Source organism: Enoplosus armatus, chromosome 19 (genome assembly GCF_043641665.1).
Source record: "Enoplosus armatus isolate fEnoArm2 chromosome 19, fEnoArm2.hap1, whole genome shotgun sequence".
NCBI classification, from domain to species: domain Eukaryota; kingdom Metazoa; phylum Chordata; class Actinopteri; order Centrarchiformes; family Enoplosidae; genus Enoplosus; species Enoplosus armatus.
In genome coordinates this window covers 7567939-7587865 of record NC_092198.1, presented here as the reverse complement: position 1 = coordinate 7587865, position 19927 = coordinate 7567939, and the positions used below count along the sequence as shown (strand labels likewise).

The window sequence follows — 19927 nt, the reverse complement described above, 5'->3', positions numbered from 1 at the left end:
CTACTCCATAATGATGATGATGAAGATCCTGATGCAGTCTGGGAAATTTTTGTATGCTCGAGCGCGTCCTTGTTGAGTTCTTTTCATACACACACCTTTCCGGCTCCCTGTTCCAAAGAAGCACACAGGTAGTTCTCATCCATGAGTGGAATGAAATCAAACTGCATTTTAGACATTCCTCTTGTACCACACCACTTCATGAGAAATGACATTCACGACGGGACAATAAGAACACACTAATAACACTTCCTGTAAACAAATGTGTCATCAAGAGTGGAGGGTTTTCATTCTGAATGTGCCAAGAAAGGAACCGTTTCTGAAGTGAGTCTTATCTTAAATCAAGTGTAGAATATTGTAGGATTGTTTATCACATGAGATTAAAAATAGTACAATTACTATCTCACTAAAAAACACACCATATAGCCCAAGGCTCTGAAATATTATAGACACAACAGTGGGGTTTTTTTTTTCTTGCATGATCTCATTGCAGTGCGTTCCCATCCAAAACACACATCGCCGCTGGTGTCAAACCATCCCGCCATAATCCCGCCTCACAGATGCACACACGCACACAGGCATCGGCCTACTCACACACACACACACACACACACGCACACACACACACACACGCCGCAGTTGGTGTCATACACCGTCACGGCCGCTGCAGGGCGCAGCTTCGTCACTGCAGACCGAAAACAACCGAGAGTGGAGACGCGCAGACCATCTCCATCCTCCGCAGTCCCCTTCTCATCCTGCCCGTCTGACTGACGCACACGCACCAAACTATCTAACTAACTGACCGACTGCACCGCGGACAGCTGCTTTTCCTTCAGCACGGGGTAAGATGATGGATATGTTTTCTCCTCCCTTTTTTTTAAAAATATGCTTCAAGGTTTCTTATCAGGTGTGCAGAGCGCTTGTTTATGGATGCACTTACAGTAATAGTAAGATGAGGGCAGACAGCGCACTCCTGCGCGGGACATCGTCGCATTGTGCGCCCCTGTTCGCTCTTTCTCAGTCATAGCCAGATGTGCAAGCTGTCAAATACAGCAGATGATGGTAACCTGAATGACACTTTACTTTTAGTAGGCAATATATTTGATAATGTTGCTTAAGGTGTCTGTGTGTGTGAGAGAGTGATTGTGTGTGTCTGATTTCTTGTTGCATCTGTATTCATCGCTGCTTGTGCATTGTCTCATGTATGTGTGTTTTTGTGCAAGCAAAGAGCAAGTCTTTGTCCGTTTATGTGGCTGCATTCTTGTCCTTGTATGTTGCAGCACATGCTTGTCATTGAGTGTGCGTGTGCAGGCTATATATGTGTGTTTTTTTGCATCGTGTGTGTGTTGCACTGCCTGTCTGACTTTGCCCTTCCCTTCCTGGCCTCATTCCAGAGCACAACAGCATGTGAATGGCGGCAGAAAGCGGCAGAGTTGTCACAGAGGAGCAGGAGGAGCTCCCGGCCCCTGCAGCCGTCACTCACGTGCACCACACGCACACCCGGAGTCAGAGCCACATCCAGTTTCACCCTCTGACACACACTACCCAGTGGCAGGCTCCTCGCACTCTCGCTCACACCAGGAGTCACAGCCACACTCACTTCAGCGCTCCCTCACACACGCAGTCGCAGAAGTTTGGCTGTCGCCTCACACACAGTCTCTCAGCCATGACCAAGGGAGAGAGGGGAGCGCAGGGCTCTGCAGGGAAACTCATCAAGCCCACTGAACCGCTGTTCCCTAAAACTCCTCAGCAGGTAAGATCACCTGTTCTTGATGCTTCTTTTGTATTTGTTTTACAAGTTGTCATCACATGTAAAGGCAGTTTTAAATCACACAGTTGTAACCCTTGTTTGGACCCTTGCTGTATAGTAAGTCACCAAATCTGAGGGATGTTTTCAATCTCATGTGGTGTGTTTGTGGCTTATTTTGGCTGTGAGTGACTTCCCGTGATTGGATGGAGAGGGGAAAAAAAGATGGAAAGTGTGATCTCTTTAGTCGCTTATCTGTTTGTGATTAATCAGATGCATTGTTTTCCTGTGAAATGTAATCCCCCAGATAGCAGACTCAATGCCTGGAAGTTGATTGTTTTGTATGAGAAAGGATGTTCCCATTGATGGGATGACCTGCTAGATGATTGCTTTCTTTTGTCTGAAGCCGGCGACATCAGTGGACTTTGGTGATGAAGACTGTTGTAATCACAGCCATAATAGGACGCGAGACAGTGGATAGACAGTAGAAAGGGATGGCTTACGCAGTCATTTCTTTCTTTTATCTTACGTTAGTTTAGCTCTATGAGGGCTATGTGGGTGATTGCCATCTTAGTGCGAGAAGGCGATAAGTCTGTGAAGTAAGCAAGCCTCTTGTGTGTAAGAGTGTGTTTGTATTTGTGTGCCAGTGGAAGTTCGAGAAGCTGTGCGTTCAGACTGATGCTCTTCATAAGCACATGGCCCACAGGCTGTAAAACCAAGGAAATGAAAGATAGATGACCAAGCCTTTACACGGTGTGTTGCTGCTTTATTAAGGTAGATACCATATTATTCAGACAGTCTTTAAAATACTGTCGTAATGCAATGCCATGGCAGTTAGTCACTCATTTTCTGTTACACTACATTGGCTCAGGGTGCCCATGAAACAGCGTTAAATCATTCAATCTAACCGGTTCTGCAACTGTTTCATCTCTGCCAAACCTCTGTCTAATATGCAGTGTTTTCTGTTTTACTTACACTGACTCTGGAGTTGGATTTGACACCTGATATTTAGATTTTACTACAAACAAATCCTAGCTTTTCCCCCTGCTGCCCTAAAAAACATGAGTAAAATCAGGTGTGAGTTAAGTTCACTGGACTAGATAACGTTTTATGAACCTATGATATTAAGTTCAACCTATAACTCCTCTGTCACCCTAACAAGTTTTACAGTCAGATTTGCTTTGCTGTAACATTAAGTGTATCCATAAAAACAAAATACGACAAAGTGCAATGGAAACAGGCTTAGCGAATGAATCATGACATTCATGAAGGATGTCACTTAAACGTCCACTGAAGCTTCAGCTCCACTAAAGAGATGAAAAATAGCTTTTGTTTATCTGAATTGTGCCCAATTCCTAACATTGTGTTGTTGTTGTTGTTGTGGATGGAAAGGCACATTAATTTGCATTTTCTTTAGCCAGTTTCAAATGTGTGCTAAATTTATTTGGAAACTTGGCTATTTTCCTCAGTGTGACGGTTCAGTGTTTATTTGCCACAAAGACCTTAAAGCTGCTCTTGTCGGAGCCACATTTGGACCAGAGCTGGTGCAAAGTAGGGACTGAAGTGGACACTAACTCTCATTGTGGCTCGCATTGTTTTTTGTTAATATCAAAGGAAACTGACTTAACATGTCTCAAACAGAGCTTTCTCCCTCTGTGAATAAGACTGCATGATAGATCCATAGTCATTAAATTGCTGCAGCAAATTCCACACGAAGAGCCTCCCAATCCATCACAAAAGTACAGAGCGTAGAACTCTGACGATATGAATAAATGACTAGCTCTAAATTCGGCACACCAGTACATCTCTAGATTTTGGAGTGAGTTTAGCCAGCGTCGTTAGGCTACTGTTTACATTTTAATGGCTTGCTGCCATCACTGACATAATCAACTTTTCCTTTCATACTCATAATCCATAATCTGAAAGTGACGACACAAAGCTACTGTTGTCGACTCCTCCAACTAGAACTCGTGATGTGACCCTGATACCCAGAATACTCAGAAAAATCCATCACAGAACAAACATTTAAACTGCTTTATGGATCCATTTTACCAGCTTAACTTTTTAGCATGCAAACATTTAGCACACACATTTGTTTAGAGAATATAGCTTAGCCACCTCCAGAGCCCCCCCCTCCTTTCTTTGCACTAGAATTATCCTCAATCCTGATTTAAATGACTCGCGCTGCAGTTCAGGCATTTTAAATTGTTTTTCCTCTAACGGTTAAGGATTCATTAACTTCAGAGATTAGTCTTATCTGTCCTTGTCCTGTGCTTGTTGACAGTCTGAACTTTGCAGATGCTCTCTTTAGTCTGAGCCACTGTTTCTGTGTATATATACAGTATATATATATATGTGTGTGTGTGTGTGTGTGTGTGTGTGTGTGTGTGTTGAATTGGTGTTGTTTGTGCATCCAGACAACAGTAGAGGGGATATCCTGTTTATCCTCTTTGATGATAAGAACTCAGTAATGAAAGATGGAGGGAGGGTAAGAGTTTGGAGGGAGAGAGAGGGAGAGAGAGCATTGCTGGGAGCGCAGAGTATTTTTGCACATCATCAGTTAAGCAGCATTCTCCAGACACCAAAGACTTTAATTTTTCTCTCCAATTAGGGGTAATTGCAGTGAGAGTGGAAGAAGAGAGAGTTTTGAAGTTGGGACCGCCGCGCAGCCTTTACTTACCTCTGACCCGCTTGTCTTGCGATTGAATAATTACACACCTCCCTCCTGGTAATTGTCGTTCTCGAGGCCCTCCATGGTTTGATGGGGCGAAAAACGGAGGAAGAGAAAACGCGAGCCGGATAATAACAGTGTGTGGGTCGCGGCTGCGGTTACTTTGGTGATTTCCTTCTTTCATAAAAGCTCTGGGGGGAGTAGCTGTAGGCCAAGCCTGGGCCACTGAATGTGGAGTGACACTGGTTTTTTTTGTGTGTGTGTGTGTGTTCATCTGACACCAAAGGTTACACAGAAAGGAGGAACAGGCAAAGGTTGATATATATGCACAGCCTCGGAGACAGTCGTAAATATCGGGCTCCATAGACTGCGGTGTCTCGTCTTATTCATGTGTGAAGATGAAAGCTCGCCCTTCTTCTTTGCTGTGCACATACACACAAAAACGCACTCACACACGGAGTCACGTGCCTGATGGTTTTAGCAGAGCACGGTGAGGGGAAACGGAGCTGTGGATGTCTCAGTGGGTTTCTCAGTGCCCCAGTGTCTGCACAGATAGACCACAATGCAAACAGCCGGCACGGGGTCTCCTTCTGATCCTCTGTTCTGCACACACACACTTACACATATTTTATACATGAGCATCTTTCTTTGTCTGCTAGAGTGACCTGTCATTTAGGGAGGTGAAGATACGGGAAGATTGATGATTTAAGGAGGCAGTCAGGAGACAATCTGTGTGTTTGCAAGGGAGTGGAATCCATGAGAAAACATATGTATCACCGTGTACACATTCTCCACACACATCACAGCAAATGCAGCGTGACGTGGAAGCACTTAAGCAACTACTGCACTTTTCTTTACATCCCTCTGAATCACTGAATCATTTGCGACATGGGAATGAAGCAGGAATGTTATTTTAGGAGCACCTGAAATAGAATTTGAAAGGATTCAGACCATGAATGACTACAGGATTCACCACCTGTGAGTCATAAGACTGTTGAGACTTAACCTATTTGAGGGCGACACACCTAACTTGATTCGTGTCTGGGAAGTAGTCTAAAGTTAAGGTAGGAATTGGCTTGGGCCTTGCTAAAAGATTTTTTCATGGAAAGAAACTAAAAATGAAAAGAGTAAGTTGGTGTAGTTGGCTGGATTTTAGAGCTTTCAGTTTAAAATACCATATGCAGTTACACATGTGCGTGTTAACTTGTATGCTTTTTGTTCATTGTGTAACAGAAACGTCATGTTAAGACTGAATCACCCATCCTGATTGGCTAACAAAATGACACATAATTTATTTATACTTCTGACTTCCTGAGTCTGATGAAAATATAACCAATAAATGCATACTGACTAAGACCTAAAAATATCTTTTTACATTACGTCTGTCGGCGTCAGACTTGAATGTACAGTTAAATCCTCGCAGACAATTTGTGTCCATAAATGCCTTACCATTTTGTAAGCAATTACCTTACATTTAGTTTAAACTTAAAACAGTAAGCAGTTTTATTGTGTGTTTTGTGTCAGCAATCTTTTTCTTCAGTGGGTGGCATCCTTTATTCCCCATTCCCACTCGAAATGAGAGTCTTCATCAGAATGCTTGCAGTAGAGAAAAGTTAATTTGCTCATTAGCAGCCTGACCTACGAGGACATCATTATCTTACTACGTTTTTTTCCCCTCTCCGTTGTCACCTCTGCCTTCACAGACTGAGCTGGGCCAGAAGTTGTCGTTATCCAGTAAGCTGTGTTTCGCCATCGGCGGCGCACCCAAGGAGGTGGCCGCCAGCGCCACAGCCTTCTTCCTGCAAATCTACCTGCTTGACATCGCTCAGGTAATGTGTTTGAGGACAAAGAGAATCAGGAAGTGTAAGAGAGTGTGTATGGCTCCTATGTATGAATAAATGGTGAGTTTTTAACTTCAGTCTGTCCCCTGTTCTGCTCTGCAGATCAACGCCTTCCAGGCCTCCATGGTGCTGTTTACTGGTAAAGCCTGGGGTGCAGTGACCGACCCTGTTGTTGGTTTCTTCATTACAAAGAGCAGATGGACCAAGATTGGCAGACTCATGCCCTGGTGAGCTTCCTGCTCACACCATGAAGGAAATTCCTGTATTTCTGTCATTGTCCTTTGTTATTCCCACATTTCTACATTTAGATTTTCCAATGTAGAGCGAGGCAGTACTGACAAAACATCTGACTGCACACAAGAAGTGAAATTGATTCACAAAATTGTTTTATTGTAATGCAGTCCTTAAGAAAAGGATGGCATTTAAGCCATTACAATAATCAGAACACCAGACAATATCTAGTCTATGTATATTCTGATATTGGCCTAAGTTATCCAAGGACCCAATGAAATGCATTATTTATTTATCTAAGCTAGTAAACTTGGCTGAAATGACCGTCCTTTCCTTAGTTAACACACAGTGAAGCGCAGCTGTTGACACACAGCTAAGCTTGCATCGAGGACTGTAATTTGTCGACAGATTATGAAACTTGTTTTGGTTTGCTCCTACTCACTCAGACATAATTACGGCCGCCACATCATGCTAATGTTTGTGCAAAATCCAAACAAAAACAAGGCATGTGCCCCAGTTTCGGGTGGTTTTTGAAATTATTTGCAGGCCCGAGCCTCTCACCTGAGGATTGGGCTGAATAAATAGCCATTGTGATTTAATTACACTGTTCCCGACGCTCCCTCTGATGAGCTCTACATGCTGTATGCTTGAAGGGCGTGGGCTGTTGTATTTGCCTTTTGATGCCAGGCAACAATAGACAAGGAAGTTCATCTGCATTCTTATATAAATCATCTGCCACTGTGCTGCTCGGCGACATTTTATTACGTTTATGTAACACCTCATTTCACATTTGGGTGCCATCCAGCTTTCTTTTTCTTTGTCTGCGAGATGTTGCTCAGTATCCCATGGCCCTTAAGTGCAATTTTACTATGTGGCAATATACTTTTGGATTATATGAAGCTATCACCACCATTCCCATAAATCCCCATTTTCAAAGATGATTTTATAAAGCGGCCATGCGTGTGTGTGCAGTATATGTCTTTTGAACACATTCGCGTGACACTTACTGTGATTACACATTCAGTATCTAATGCCTACTGCATTATAAACCATAGATTACACACAAGCTGACAGTACTGGAGGGGGACCAAGTCCACTGTGGCCAGCCAGCCGCGCTCAATAGCAGACAGATGCTGATGGCTGTTAAATCAGCTTTGATTACCCCCGGGAAGCTGTAGGTGTGTGTGTGTGTGTGTGTGTGTGTGTGTGTGTGTGTGTGTTCTTACTCCTGTGTGTGTCCATGTGAATAATTTGTGTGGTATATGTGGGTATTTTAAATGTGTGTTCATCAGTATTTGTGATGAGATTGTGAGGAAAGTCCCCTCCTGCGCATCCAGCAGGAAGTGTGTTTCCACCCCTCTGGCTGTCACATCCACAGCCAGACATAAAATGATGTGTATCTTTGCCCTGAGTTCTTTAGAATGGGGTCATTCAGCCCAAAATACCCCTTGGGTGCTGCCCTGTCTATTATTTTGTGATTGTAGTAATGTACAATCCCAGTAGAACCATGAAAGCATTTTCCCTTCTCATAGGAGCTTGTCTCCAAGGTGACAGTGATGGTTCATTAGTGGTGAAAGAAGTACTCCTTTAGTTAAATAAAGGTACCAATACAACAATGTAAAAATACTTAGTACAGTCCTACTTAAGTAAAAAAGTATTATTAGCAAAAGTAAAACTACTTGGCCCAGGTGGCTGATATATCATTATCCAGCATGTTACATTATTAAATGCATCAATGCATAAGTAGTATTTGACTGTTGTACCTGGTCCAAATGCAGCTACCATTAACTACTTTATATACAGTTAGGTAGTTTAGCCCCCCCCCCCAAGGATCAAGGGGTAAGTGGTAAGAAAGTTCTGCTATACAAATTTCTATTTGTTTTTCTGTCTTTTTTGTCAAATATTGGATATTATTACTCTTTGGGCATTGAACAGTTATTTAAATGAAACCATCTTAGAGGAGGAGAGATCACTCTGTGGTGGAACTGCTAACAACTCAGTCATCTGAAACCTGTGACCAGGTGCCCCATGGCTTTTTTATGAAGGTTATGAACAACTGTTTTAATTTGGGAAGTGACAGCTGTGAAGTAGTTGTGGTGGTGAAAGTACAATATTTCCCTCTGAAATGTAGTGGAGTAGTACAGTACTTGACTACTTAATTACTTTCCACCACTGGGGTATATGAACACTGCTAAACCCCAAATCAACCAAGAAAGCATGCTCTCATCTACCAGACCTTCTTCTAAATCCCCTCCGGGCCACTGCACATCATCTAATTAACATGCTGCAAGTGTCCGGAACAAGTCAGAGAGGAGAGAAACGTACGTGCCGGCCTCCTATCAGCCTGCTCTGGCTTAATTAAGACTGTGCAAATTATTGAGACAGGTGTGAGTGTGTGTTCATGCATGCCCGTGTGTGTGTGAGAAAATATGCGAGTGTGTTTGTGCCTTTGTTGCCTCTCCCCGAACACAGTCATCTTGCAGGAACATTCTAACTGTCCCATTCACTGACCCCCGGGGGCCCTTTCATCGCTCCCATGACCAAGCGGTCAATACTGCAGCACCAGCGTTGTCAGCCGCCTTTGTTCAAGCAAACAATCAGGAGGAGAGTGAGGTGGGCGGGCTGGACGATGCTGGAAATGGCTATTCCCTGCCTCTCTCTACCTCTTTCTCCCACTTTCTCTGTTTATAGTTCCCGGTGTGGAGCAGGTCAGAGTTCACGACCCCCTGCGGCTTTTGTCACAGTCACCAAAAAATCCACCAGTTACCCTTTTTCTACCTGTAGATGAGCAGGAATTAAAGCTACCCTGGGATCTAGACCTCATGTCAAACAAAAAAACCCTTTTGCTCTTTAAAAGAAAAAGAAGAAGAAGGTGGAGGATATGTTGGTGTTTGCAGGCGGTTCATGCCGTTTATCATCCGTAATCTGGCCCCTCTTTTTCGCTTCATTTTGAAACACACTGCTGTTCACTTTAACCATAATGACTCATACCAGTTGTTTACTTATGAATTATACATGGCCCGCATACCATATCACTCCAAGTTCTGAGAAAAGCACAACACAGCAGAATTGCTTCATGCTGCGTTTGCTTCAGTGTGTATTGCATATTCATGTGTGTGTGCGTGTGTGTGCGTGTGTGTGCGTGTGTGTGTGTGTGTGTGTGTGTGTGTGTAGATCTTTAAATGCTATGTGGGCTTGAAATATTGTGGTATTTCCCCGCTTGCCCGTCCCTCCCAGGACAGATTCCTCTCATACTTAGAACAACATAATCATTTAGCAGTCAGCTTAGCCTCACTGTAATCTGTCAGAAATATGGCCTGATTTTAGCACTGCACTGCACATTACATAACACAGCCACTGACATCCCCTACTCTGACAGCTTAAAATGGGGATGATGGCTGCTTGGAGATAGAATCAGAATCAGAATCAGAAATACTTTTATAGATAGCTTAGAAGCATAACAGTTTGAAGCAAATTGTGGGATGTAAACAGGATAATTGTAATCTTTTAGTAAAACTTGATGATGTGTGTTTCCATTTGACTGCTGACGTCACTGTTTAGTCTCACCTAACATATGCCTGCGTTTCTTAGGATGGTGGGTTGCACTCCGTTCCTGATGGTCTCCTACTTCTACCTCTGGTTTGTTCCTCCCTTCATCAGCGGCAGGTTCATCTGGTACCTGGGCTTCTACTGCCTCTACCAAACCCTCATCACCGTGAGTATGAATGCTCCTTCAGAGGTGCATTTGATGTTTAAGAAATCTGAAATATGCTTCACATGTAGTAAAAGAGAGACGATGAGTGGGAAACAGGAGATAAAAGCTAAAAGATTGATGGGGGCTCTGCAGATGACACATTACATAACATATAAATAAAATGCAGCAAACATTGCAAGTAACAAAGTTTTAAAGTGGAGATGATTACAGTCATCTCATGCCAGACTCCGACAGCTCCTGGTGGGATTTGCACTTTGATTTGTGAGACGTGCAGCAGATTAGAGCCCAGAGCTCTTAGACACCTCACCTCAAAGGGGAAGTGTAGTTATTTAGGTTGCCTTTTGTTATTATGGTCCAGACAATTCATCTCTCTCCCGCTCTGCTCTGCTCTGCTCTGCTCTGGGGTAACCCATATAACATGTGCTGCAGAGCGTGTAGACCACTGCGGCCACGCTGCGGCGGCCTGTAATGGCATGTCATTCTAACTACTTGATAAGTATACGGTCAGTCCTGCCAGGAACCTCTCGCTGAGTAAATGCTGGTTACCACTTTTAGACCTTCCTTCATTGTCTTTGGATGTGTGTTTGTGCGAAGTTAGCTGGGAAAGGCCAGCTGTTATCATTCAGAGGGTCACAGTCTGTAAACAGAGGTTAGGATGCTGTTCATGTCATCAGCTGATAATGGGTTTTGTCAGATTTATCAGTTCCCACTTCCATCTGTCGTGGACAGTTAAGCAGGTTCAGATTCTATAAATGTTTGCATCCTGTAAAGGCCCCATAAATGACATGCTGTATAGAACCAGTGGCTGAAAAAAATAAATCTCTTCACGGCCGTGTTTATTTTCGGCGTGGCTATGCATGCTCGTTGGGCCGCAGTGCTGACTGAGCCCTTGTGTAAATTACAAAGTGAAGCAGGACTTGGTTTGCTCGCCTATTCTCTGGGAGAGGTGGTGGTGAGGAAGGAGGAAACAGAGAGCTGAGGCTGGCCCACATGGAAAGTGCGGAGATTGCTTTTGATATATATACAGTGTATATTTTGCATTCTCACAGGCACATGTAGATAAAGGATGTCTAAAGATATCTAGGGTGTTCCCATTTTATTGTGAGTCAAATGTTGTATGCTAACAAGACTGAAAGTCTACAGCCATGTTAGCGGCTCTGTCAGGTTGGATTTACTTTAAGTTAAATGCTAAAACCAGCACACTAATATGCTCACAATGACAATGCTAACATGCAGATGTTCAGCAGGTATAATGTTGTTTACCATGTTCACCGTCTTAGTTTAGCATGCTACTATTTGCTAATTAGCAGTACACACAAAGTACAGCTGAAGCTGACGGGAATGTCATCAGTTTTGCAGGTATTTAGTCATAAAGGTATTGGACAAATCGAATTTTAGGCCTGATGATGGCGCTAAATGAAAGTTAAGGAATCCCAAAGTGATTACAATTCATCCTGAAGGGAACATGAATGCAAGTACCAAATGTTATGGTAATCCATCCAAATGTTGAAGAAAATCACAAATGTCAACCTCATGGTGGTGCTACAGGAAAAGTCAGGGGATCCCCAAAGTCATTGGGAGTCATCATGTGGGAACTATTTCGTCTATACAAAAAAAAATGGATATTTTATTTTTATTAAAGAAACAAAATTCAAAATCTTTATCTTCCTCTCACCTTAAGAGACTGTGATTGTTTGACTGCTGACGTGCTATACTTGTTTTTTTCTGCTCCATTGCAGTGCTTCCACGTGCCTTACTCTGCTCTCACCATGTTCCTAAGCACAGACCAGAAGGAAAGAGACTCAGCCACTGCCTACCGTAAGGTCTTTTAATATGCAAAAAGCAGTTATTAAAGCCTGAAAAGCTTCATTTTTTGCAACAGTTCAGATTAAAAATGTGTGAATTGCTTTGAAGGATTGGACTTGATAGCTGGATCTTTACTTGTGTGATGCCAGGTATGACCATGGAGGTGCTGGGGACGCTTGTGGGCGCTGCCATCCAGGGCCAGATTGTGGCCAGCGCTCACACTCTGAAGCACTGCCCGCCTCACAACATGTCAGCCGGTTACCTTGGCAACAGCAGCGGGGCAGAGATCGTCAAGAGCCTGGTGCGCTCCCAGGACTACCTGTCACACTCTGTAAGTGTCACCGTGCCAAGCCAGGAGCCCAGGTGTGCTCAAAGTGGGCCACGGAGTTGTTTTGAAAATAACTTGAACTGTCATCAGGGTTCTCGCTTAACTTGGAACTGTGGTGTGTGCTCAAGGCAGTTTACTTTTGCTAAATATCCGAGGTTGAAAAAAAAGCAACGCTGAATGAAAAGGAGGATTGTTCGAAATTGGGTCCATATTTGCAGGCTGTCTACAGGTTCTGACATCAAAAATGGCTTCAAGTTTTAACCCATGTAACCCACGGGATTGAAAGGAGACGCCACTGTTTGATATCTGAACCCGACATCCTGAGCCAGCTCCCCTCTCGTGACCACAAAGGGGGTTCCTCCCTCACATCAGGCTCCAAACTGTGGCCCCCACGTTGAGGGGTCTCCACAGTCTGTAAGTCATTAGGCCTATTTATATCTCCCGCAGAACATTTGAAGGCACCCCAGATTCAATATGTTGGAAATATTAGTCTCTTACTTCAAGGTGGCAAGTTAACTTTAAGGAACCTGATAGGACACATTCACATCCACATTTCAGTTTGCAGAGCTGTGAATAAACATGGCTGCTGCTGTGAATCCATCATGGGACTTTTTGCTAAGATGAAACAAGCCAAAGAGTCCAAACTGTCTTGCGTTGGATTTTGGTTGCGCCGCAGCTATTTGGGCCTCAAATGGTTCTTTTCCAGTGGATTTTGGGTGAACCCTATCGGGGCAACACACTCACCACGCCAACCCTCTGGAGCCACCCGCTAAATTCCTCCGTGGTCGCCTGTGAGGGTGGCACACCGTCTGGGCAAACTAGGTCTGCCCTCGGAAACAGGGAGTGTTTGATGTGCATAAATAATAATGGGCCGCTGGGCTGAGCCACATGGAAAAATAGCGAACAAACAGAGGTTGTTTAAGGCAGAGCAGTTCCTGCCGGGGTACGGCATTAAACGGTTAAGGCTGTATTTTGGGATACAGATGTACTTGAGGTTTCTTCCTGTTTATCCTTGTACAGTGAAATGTGGACGGCAGAGTTTAAACTGATGCCAGAAAGTTGCAGGCAATAAATCAAACACTGATGAGTGTTGAAATGGGCAGAACTGAAAAGAACAAAATAAATGTGTCCACCAGTTGAGTCAAAACTGTCACTGGTCACTGACTGTGACAATCTGTTTCCAGAATGGACGTATAGCATGTTGAAATGAAGCACTTAAATTTTTTAGGCCTTTGAGAGGATTATGAATTAAAAATTGAGGAGAGGCTCAGAATAGACTGGATTGTGCAACAAGGCTGTGTGAGAAGAGATGGATTGATGTAGGCTACATGTTTGTTCTTTCTCTCTGCAGAAGGAGGTGTACATGATAGCTGCCGGTGTTGTGGGAGGAGTGTTTCTCGTCTGCACCGTGGTGATGTTCCTGGGAGTCAAAGAGAGAGATGGTGAGACTTCTCTTTTGGGGCTCGAAAAATGTGGTGCTGAAACAATTAGCTGATCGACAATCGTCAACAATTATAATATAACAATTAATTATCCATTTAAAGCGGTCAAGTATTAAGTTGAGTTTACTCATCACAAAGAGTACTACTCATCCTTGACACAGGTGTATAATGTCGTCTGTGGTTCCAGCTAAAAAACTTCACTGAAGTGCATTACTAAAATGCTTGAGTAACCCTTTAAATCATTTATCAAGCAAAAAGCCAAACATCAGCTGGTCTTAGCTTCGTCTGACAATTTGTTGCATTTCCCCCTTTTTTATTTGTTTTTTCAGCATTTTATAGGCTAAATAAAACGAATCCACACTTAAATCAGTGATGGAAATAAGCGTTAGTTGCAGACCTAATAAGCTATTCCACATTTGGAAATACATTTTGGATTTAAACCAGTAGAGTTGGGGATGAAATTAGTAGCCTGGGAGCATCCATTTGGTCTAGTGGTCTACAGATACGTACGACGTTAAGTGCAACGTTCGCAGTTCTATTTTGACGGGGAGCTTTTGTTGCATACAGGCTATCTAATAAAGTCAAAAAAGCCAATAGAAGTAATCTTGAATTTACTACTGAATTTAGTACAACCTAAAGTGGTTTTCTGTCCCAGCAGGGTAAGACCCCTGTAATACTTAGGTGTGCATTTGTTTATTTATTTTTCTTTTTGCAGTCTTAAGATAAGTCTTTGTCTAAAGATTTTTCCATACAGTTTATTTCATTGACGATCGCAGTGCATGTCTTTCTTGGTTGGAGGGTTATTCCACTACAGATGACAACTCTCACAGCATCCACTGCAATGCAGGGGCAGTGAGCAAATCCATCGCCCTTCTCTTACTGCATGTTATTCGATATGCTGCAAACTCATATTCTTACTCCACATGTAACTGTTTCAGATCCGTACGCGCCGAGAACAGAGAAGCAGATCCCGTTCCATCAGGGCTTCTTCCTGGTGATGAGACACGGGCCATACCTCACTCTAACCGCTGCGTTCCTCTTCATCACTGTCGCCATTCAGGTAAATGCAAATGTAGTTATGAAGCACTCCTCAGACGTGACACCCGGCGTTTCAGTAAATGGAGCCAATGCGGAGGAATAGCTGGCGCTCAATGTTGATTTGATCAATGTAGAAGAGCACTCACTGTAAAGATGGTGGTTTAAAGCATGTTTGAGTTTTGAGAGTGATACCAGTGCAGCATATTCTCGCTGCTTGTCTGTCATTTGTAGGCCAACAGTTCAGTTTTGACGCCTCTGGTTTAGGCTGTTTTAAATTATTGCAGACTTTCCAACTTTTGCGTCGGATCTATTTCTGTATGTTTTCGCCCTCTCATCTCAGAGGAGGTGTCAGTTGTCATCCAATGCGAGCCAGGAGTGGGAATAAATCACTGCAAAACACCGTCAGCAGCTTCTCCAGTCGCTTCATTTGGCACTCAGCGCGGCAAGCTGAGTGCCGAGCGACAGTGCTGAGTAGACAAGACGAGGCTGACTATCTGAACGTTTGATCTCTGATTTCCGCAGCTGGTACAGAGCAACTTTGTCCTCTTCTGCACTTACGCCGCCGACCTGAGGGACCACTTCCAGAATATTGTGCTGACCATCCTGGTGAGTACAGCATTTTATCACTGACTCACCTCACAAGTACCCAAAGACATAACATATAACATATTCCATTTCAGACTTACTTACTAGACTGAATCACTTTCAAAACAACACGAGTCACACGTTATCTGCTTGCACATGCTTACCCAGGTTTCTGCAGTGATAAGCATCCCGCTATGGCAATGGTTTCTGCAGAGGTTTGGGAAGAAGACGGCAGCTTTTTGCGGTATCACAGTGAGTGCACTGTTTTTATTTTGGTCTGCTGGAGCAGCTTTCAACACCTGACTATTACACTTTTATGTTTGTGCCATCTTGTGGACAAAGTTGGGAACGTTCTTGTCTTAATCACCGAAACACACTTGAAAAATGCAGCTTTTTTAAGTTGTTAGAGAGTTTTAAGACTTTTTCTCACTCTTTCCCCTTCATCTAGTGGATCATGCCCTTCACCATGATGTTGGTCTTCATCCCCAATGTTGTGGTGGCCTACGTTGTAGCTGTCTCCTCCGGACTGAGTGTGGCTGCCTCACTCCTGCTGCCATGGTAAGACTTCAGAGCAAATCACATCATCATTATTTATTTTTTTTATCACTCTTTATTTGTAACAATTTGAATATATTTTACAAAAGAAAAGGAGAAAACAATCAAGTAGGGAATACTTTTCTTGGTCCATTGGCTTTATGTCCATACTGACCTTAGATGTTTCCAGATATGTTAGCTTCCATCCCCCATTTTCTGGGAATGGTCTCCCCTCACCTTATTCCTCTGGGAAATGTCACTTTTCCCACCACATGTAGTTTCAGCACTTGAATGAAGAGTTTCTTCTTCGTCTCGTGTGCTCCATTTTCCTTTAGCAGTTCAAAAACAGACAAGCTAAGTAGACTGGAGACTCTATGCTGCCCGCTGGAGACTGGAGTCTGTGGTAACCCTATTTGGGACTTTCCAGGATGTCTCCCTGCAATCTGCCCACTTTACGTTCAGAGAGGACCCCCCCCCCCCATGAGGATTAAAAGAAATATCTGACAGCTCACTTTATATCCTTAGAATATACATTTATAACCCTAAAGCCTTTGGCATTGTTTACGTACTTGCAGTGCTGTTCTACGTCTGTCTGTGCAGTGGTTGTGCTGCTCATGTTAGTTGCCTTTGATTTGATGCAAAGTGTCATTAGTCAAACCACAATAGTGCACCAACATGCTGTTAGTGGTGACTTGGTGCCTAGAGGGGCCTGTCCATTCACTTGGGTCATGCCACGGTCATGAAAGTGATGTCATTATTATGAATTAGAGGCGGCGTCTACTATAAATCTGTACCATATCATATCATCACCATAGAGCTAATACAACGCCAGCGGTAAAGCAGTCTTCTACTCTGTGTCTGCTTTCTGTTCGTTTCTATGGCAGACTCCGCTCCTCACTCATCTCTTGTCCCCTCCCTCAATCTCCAAATTACAGGGGCCTCCCGTGGGGGCATGTTTATTTTGGAAGGGGCCGATTGTTTATCCTGTCCGTGGGCCGAGGCCAGCGGCACCGCCCCTGCTGCTCATCATCTAATCGTGTTATTAGCTCTGTAATTTTAGCCCACCGGTTTATCAGAGCGCTATAAGTAGACCTCACATCATCAGCTGCTACCATCTTGAGTGGTTGTATAAGATGATTAAAGTCAGAGCGTGAGGGAGGTCTTAGGCACCATCAGCTTAAAATTTGACCGTGTCTCAGAGTGATGTTGAGTATGAAAGCCACATGCTCACAAAATCCTGCAAAAAAACACAAAAACAAATACCGTTGATTGGTGTGCATTCAGCTCTGCATGTATATGTGTATGTAATTCAGGTCCATGCTGCCAGATGTGGTGGATGACTTCAGACTGGCCAACCCCTACTCTAAAGGCCATGAAGCCATCTTCTACTCGTTCTACGTGTTTTTCACCAAGTTTGCTGCTGGCATCTCGCTGGGAGTGTCCACCCTCTGCCTGGAGTAAGTCTGCGTCTCTGTCACACATGCACCATTCATTTTACACACTCTGTGGCGTTCTGTGATCTGCACTTAGCATGTCTTGCAAAAATGCATTAACGCCCAGACCTAATGTATGGCTCATCATGTGAAAGGTGTTGAGTTTGCTCATTTGCAGGCTGGATGTCGATTTCCTGTAATCTATGTTTAAATTGGATCTCTGCATGTTTGTGTGTGTGTGTGTGTGTGTGTGTGTGTGTGTGTGTGTGTGTGTAGATTTGCAGGGTATGACACCGGCGCCTGCAAGCAGCCCGCTCCTGTAGTGTACACCCTGAAGCTGCTGATTGGTGCCGCCCCAGTGGCCTTCATTGTTACAGGGTTAATGATCCTACTGCTCTACCCTATCAGCGAAGACGTGCGGCTAAGGAATAAAGTCTGCCTGGATGAGCTACGGTGAGTAGAAACCATGATTGTACACCTGAGCAAAAAACATTAACCGACAAGTTCACTTTACTGGTCACGAGGAGTACTGCTCAGCCTGTAAAACTGTTGTATAATGTTTTCTCTAACTCTGGAGGGAGCTTTCTAAAGAAAAAAATAACCCTGATGACATCATCAAGGCTGTTTCCTTTAACCCTACTGATGTCATCAGGGATACCTTTCCTTTCAAAAGTTAGGCTTCAGTTTGAGACTCATCATTTTTAAGAGAAAGCCTGTGTTTGTAAAAAAGTGGGCACTTAGCAAGGCAGTAGGGGTCACCATTGAGTTGCATTATGGGAATTGTAGGATCCAGTGTTTCTGGAGCTTGACCCATACTAGAGAATAAAAGTCAGGATACCTCTTCCGCTGCTGGTTTTGATTATTTTTTGTAATGTGTGTCTAGTGAGTCCCCCAACTTTATGGAGGTGCATTACTAAATCACTGGAGATTACACTTAAACCTGCCGTGTGAAAGACATGCCATCAAATACGAATATAAAAACTGAATAATGTGGATTTCCATTTAGACATTATTGTTATGTTGAGAGGTGAGAAATATTGCCATTACTTCCCTCCTATTAAATATCTGAACCATGGAACAAACTGCAGCATGTTCAACTGTGCCATTATGCCAATGATGCTTTAAACATTTGATATATTATTAATCAGTGGTGGAAGTATTCAGATCATATAAACTCAGAATGCAGAATGCCAGTGTTATACTAGTGGGTATTATCGGATCATTATTATTGAAACATTAACATGTAAGAAGTATTTAAATATCGTATTTGATTGAGTTGGGGCTAATTTAAGTGCTTCATATATTGTAGGGTAGTTTAATCTATAACAATGCATCATATCTTATAGAATAAGTCTATGTTTTGCAGTTAGAACCTTAATCTGAAAATTAACTAATAACTGTAGCTGTCAGATGAATGTAGCAGTGCAACACTTGCCTCAGAAAATGTAATGGAGTGGAAGTATGAAGTAAGTTCCTCAAAATTGTACTCAAGTAATAAATATACTTCGTTACTTTTCCCCCACTGCTATTAACATGACACCTTATTGACACTGATGTCTCCCACAGGAAACAAAGCATCAGCTCCAGAACAATGGAAGACTTGAGTAGCGTGTGACCTGGATCTGGAGTGGAGTGAATTCACATAGCCACGTATTCCAGTGACGCAGCTGGAAAGATGTTCATTAGTGTATATTACACTGATAAAGAGTTAAATTGTTTTAATGTAAACATTTTTTGTTTCATTTTCACATGTACTGTACAGTCATCTTGGATATATAAAATATATAGTAAGATTACCTAATTTATATAAATGAATGTATATCATTATTTGCTGTGTTTAGCTCTACAACACTGTTATTTATTTATGATATATGATTACTGAGGGCTGATGATATGAAATGAATAAATGTTGTAGAGGTTGGTGGGTAGACCGAGTTAACGTGTGTGTTGTGTTTCTGTTGCCGAAGTAAAATGAGTCACACACAAGGGAGTGCACACTAGTTATGCAAATTTAATATTCAGAAAGCTACCAAAAGATACACTTTTACACTGATTAGGTCTTCAATAGAGCTCTGACAGAGGCTGTGAAGCAATGACTGGGAGGTTTCAGGGACTCTTGCCCCCTCTAGTGGTCAGTTGTGTCACTGAACTTGGTAAAGTTACAATTGCAGAATAAAAAGTGCTTCATCTGTATTCTCATCACCATTTCAGATATGCTTAGATTTACACATCCCAGAGGGTTGTATAGCGAGGTTAAATTACACTTGTAGCACTTGAGCGGGACTTTTCAGCATAAAAGTGCTAATCCAGAAATGTTCTGGGCAAAATCAGATTTTACTACACCTCATTTCCACAAGCGTGGGCATGTCTGCGCTCCAGTGATAACGAATACAGATCAACACAAAACATTTACATCATACATAAGCCTCTATCAGTTGGTGTACCAGGACATTTCTTAAACGTCTCTAAAACATACTCGAAGCTGTCAGTAGAGTGCCATGGCACGACAATTGGTGTCCTGCATCAATGAAGGACTAGACCTCAACAACTGTACTGCAT

The 19927-nt window shown here is 43.1% G+C and overlaps 1 protein-coding gene across 1 annotated transcript; it reads left to right on the top strand.

The window, feature by feature from the left end:
• Positions 1-820: 820 nt before the first annotated feature.
• mfsd2b (MFSD2 lysolipid transporter B, sphingolipid) lies at positions 821-19302 on the top strand. The gene is made up of 15 exons (XM_070925403.1): positions 821-839; positions 1392-1750; positions 6119-6244; positions 6359-6483; positions 10079-10202; positions 11942-12020; positions 12158-12339; positions 13688-13778; positions 14717-14838; positions 15339-15422; positions 15570-15653; positions 15850-15959; positions 17249-17392; positions 17645-17821; positions 18935-19302. Exons 2-15 carry the CDS (start codon positions 1409-1411, stop codon positions 18981-18983), a joined length of 1839 nt encoding a protein of 612 aa, XP_070781504.1. The 5' UTR covers positions 821-839; positions 1392-1408; the 3' UTR covers positions 18984-19302.
• Positions 19303-19927: the final 625 nt, after the last annotated feature.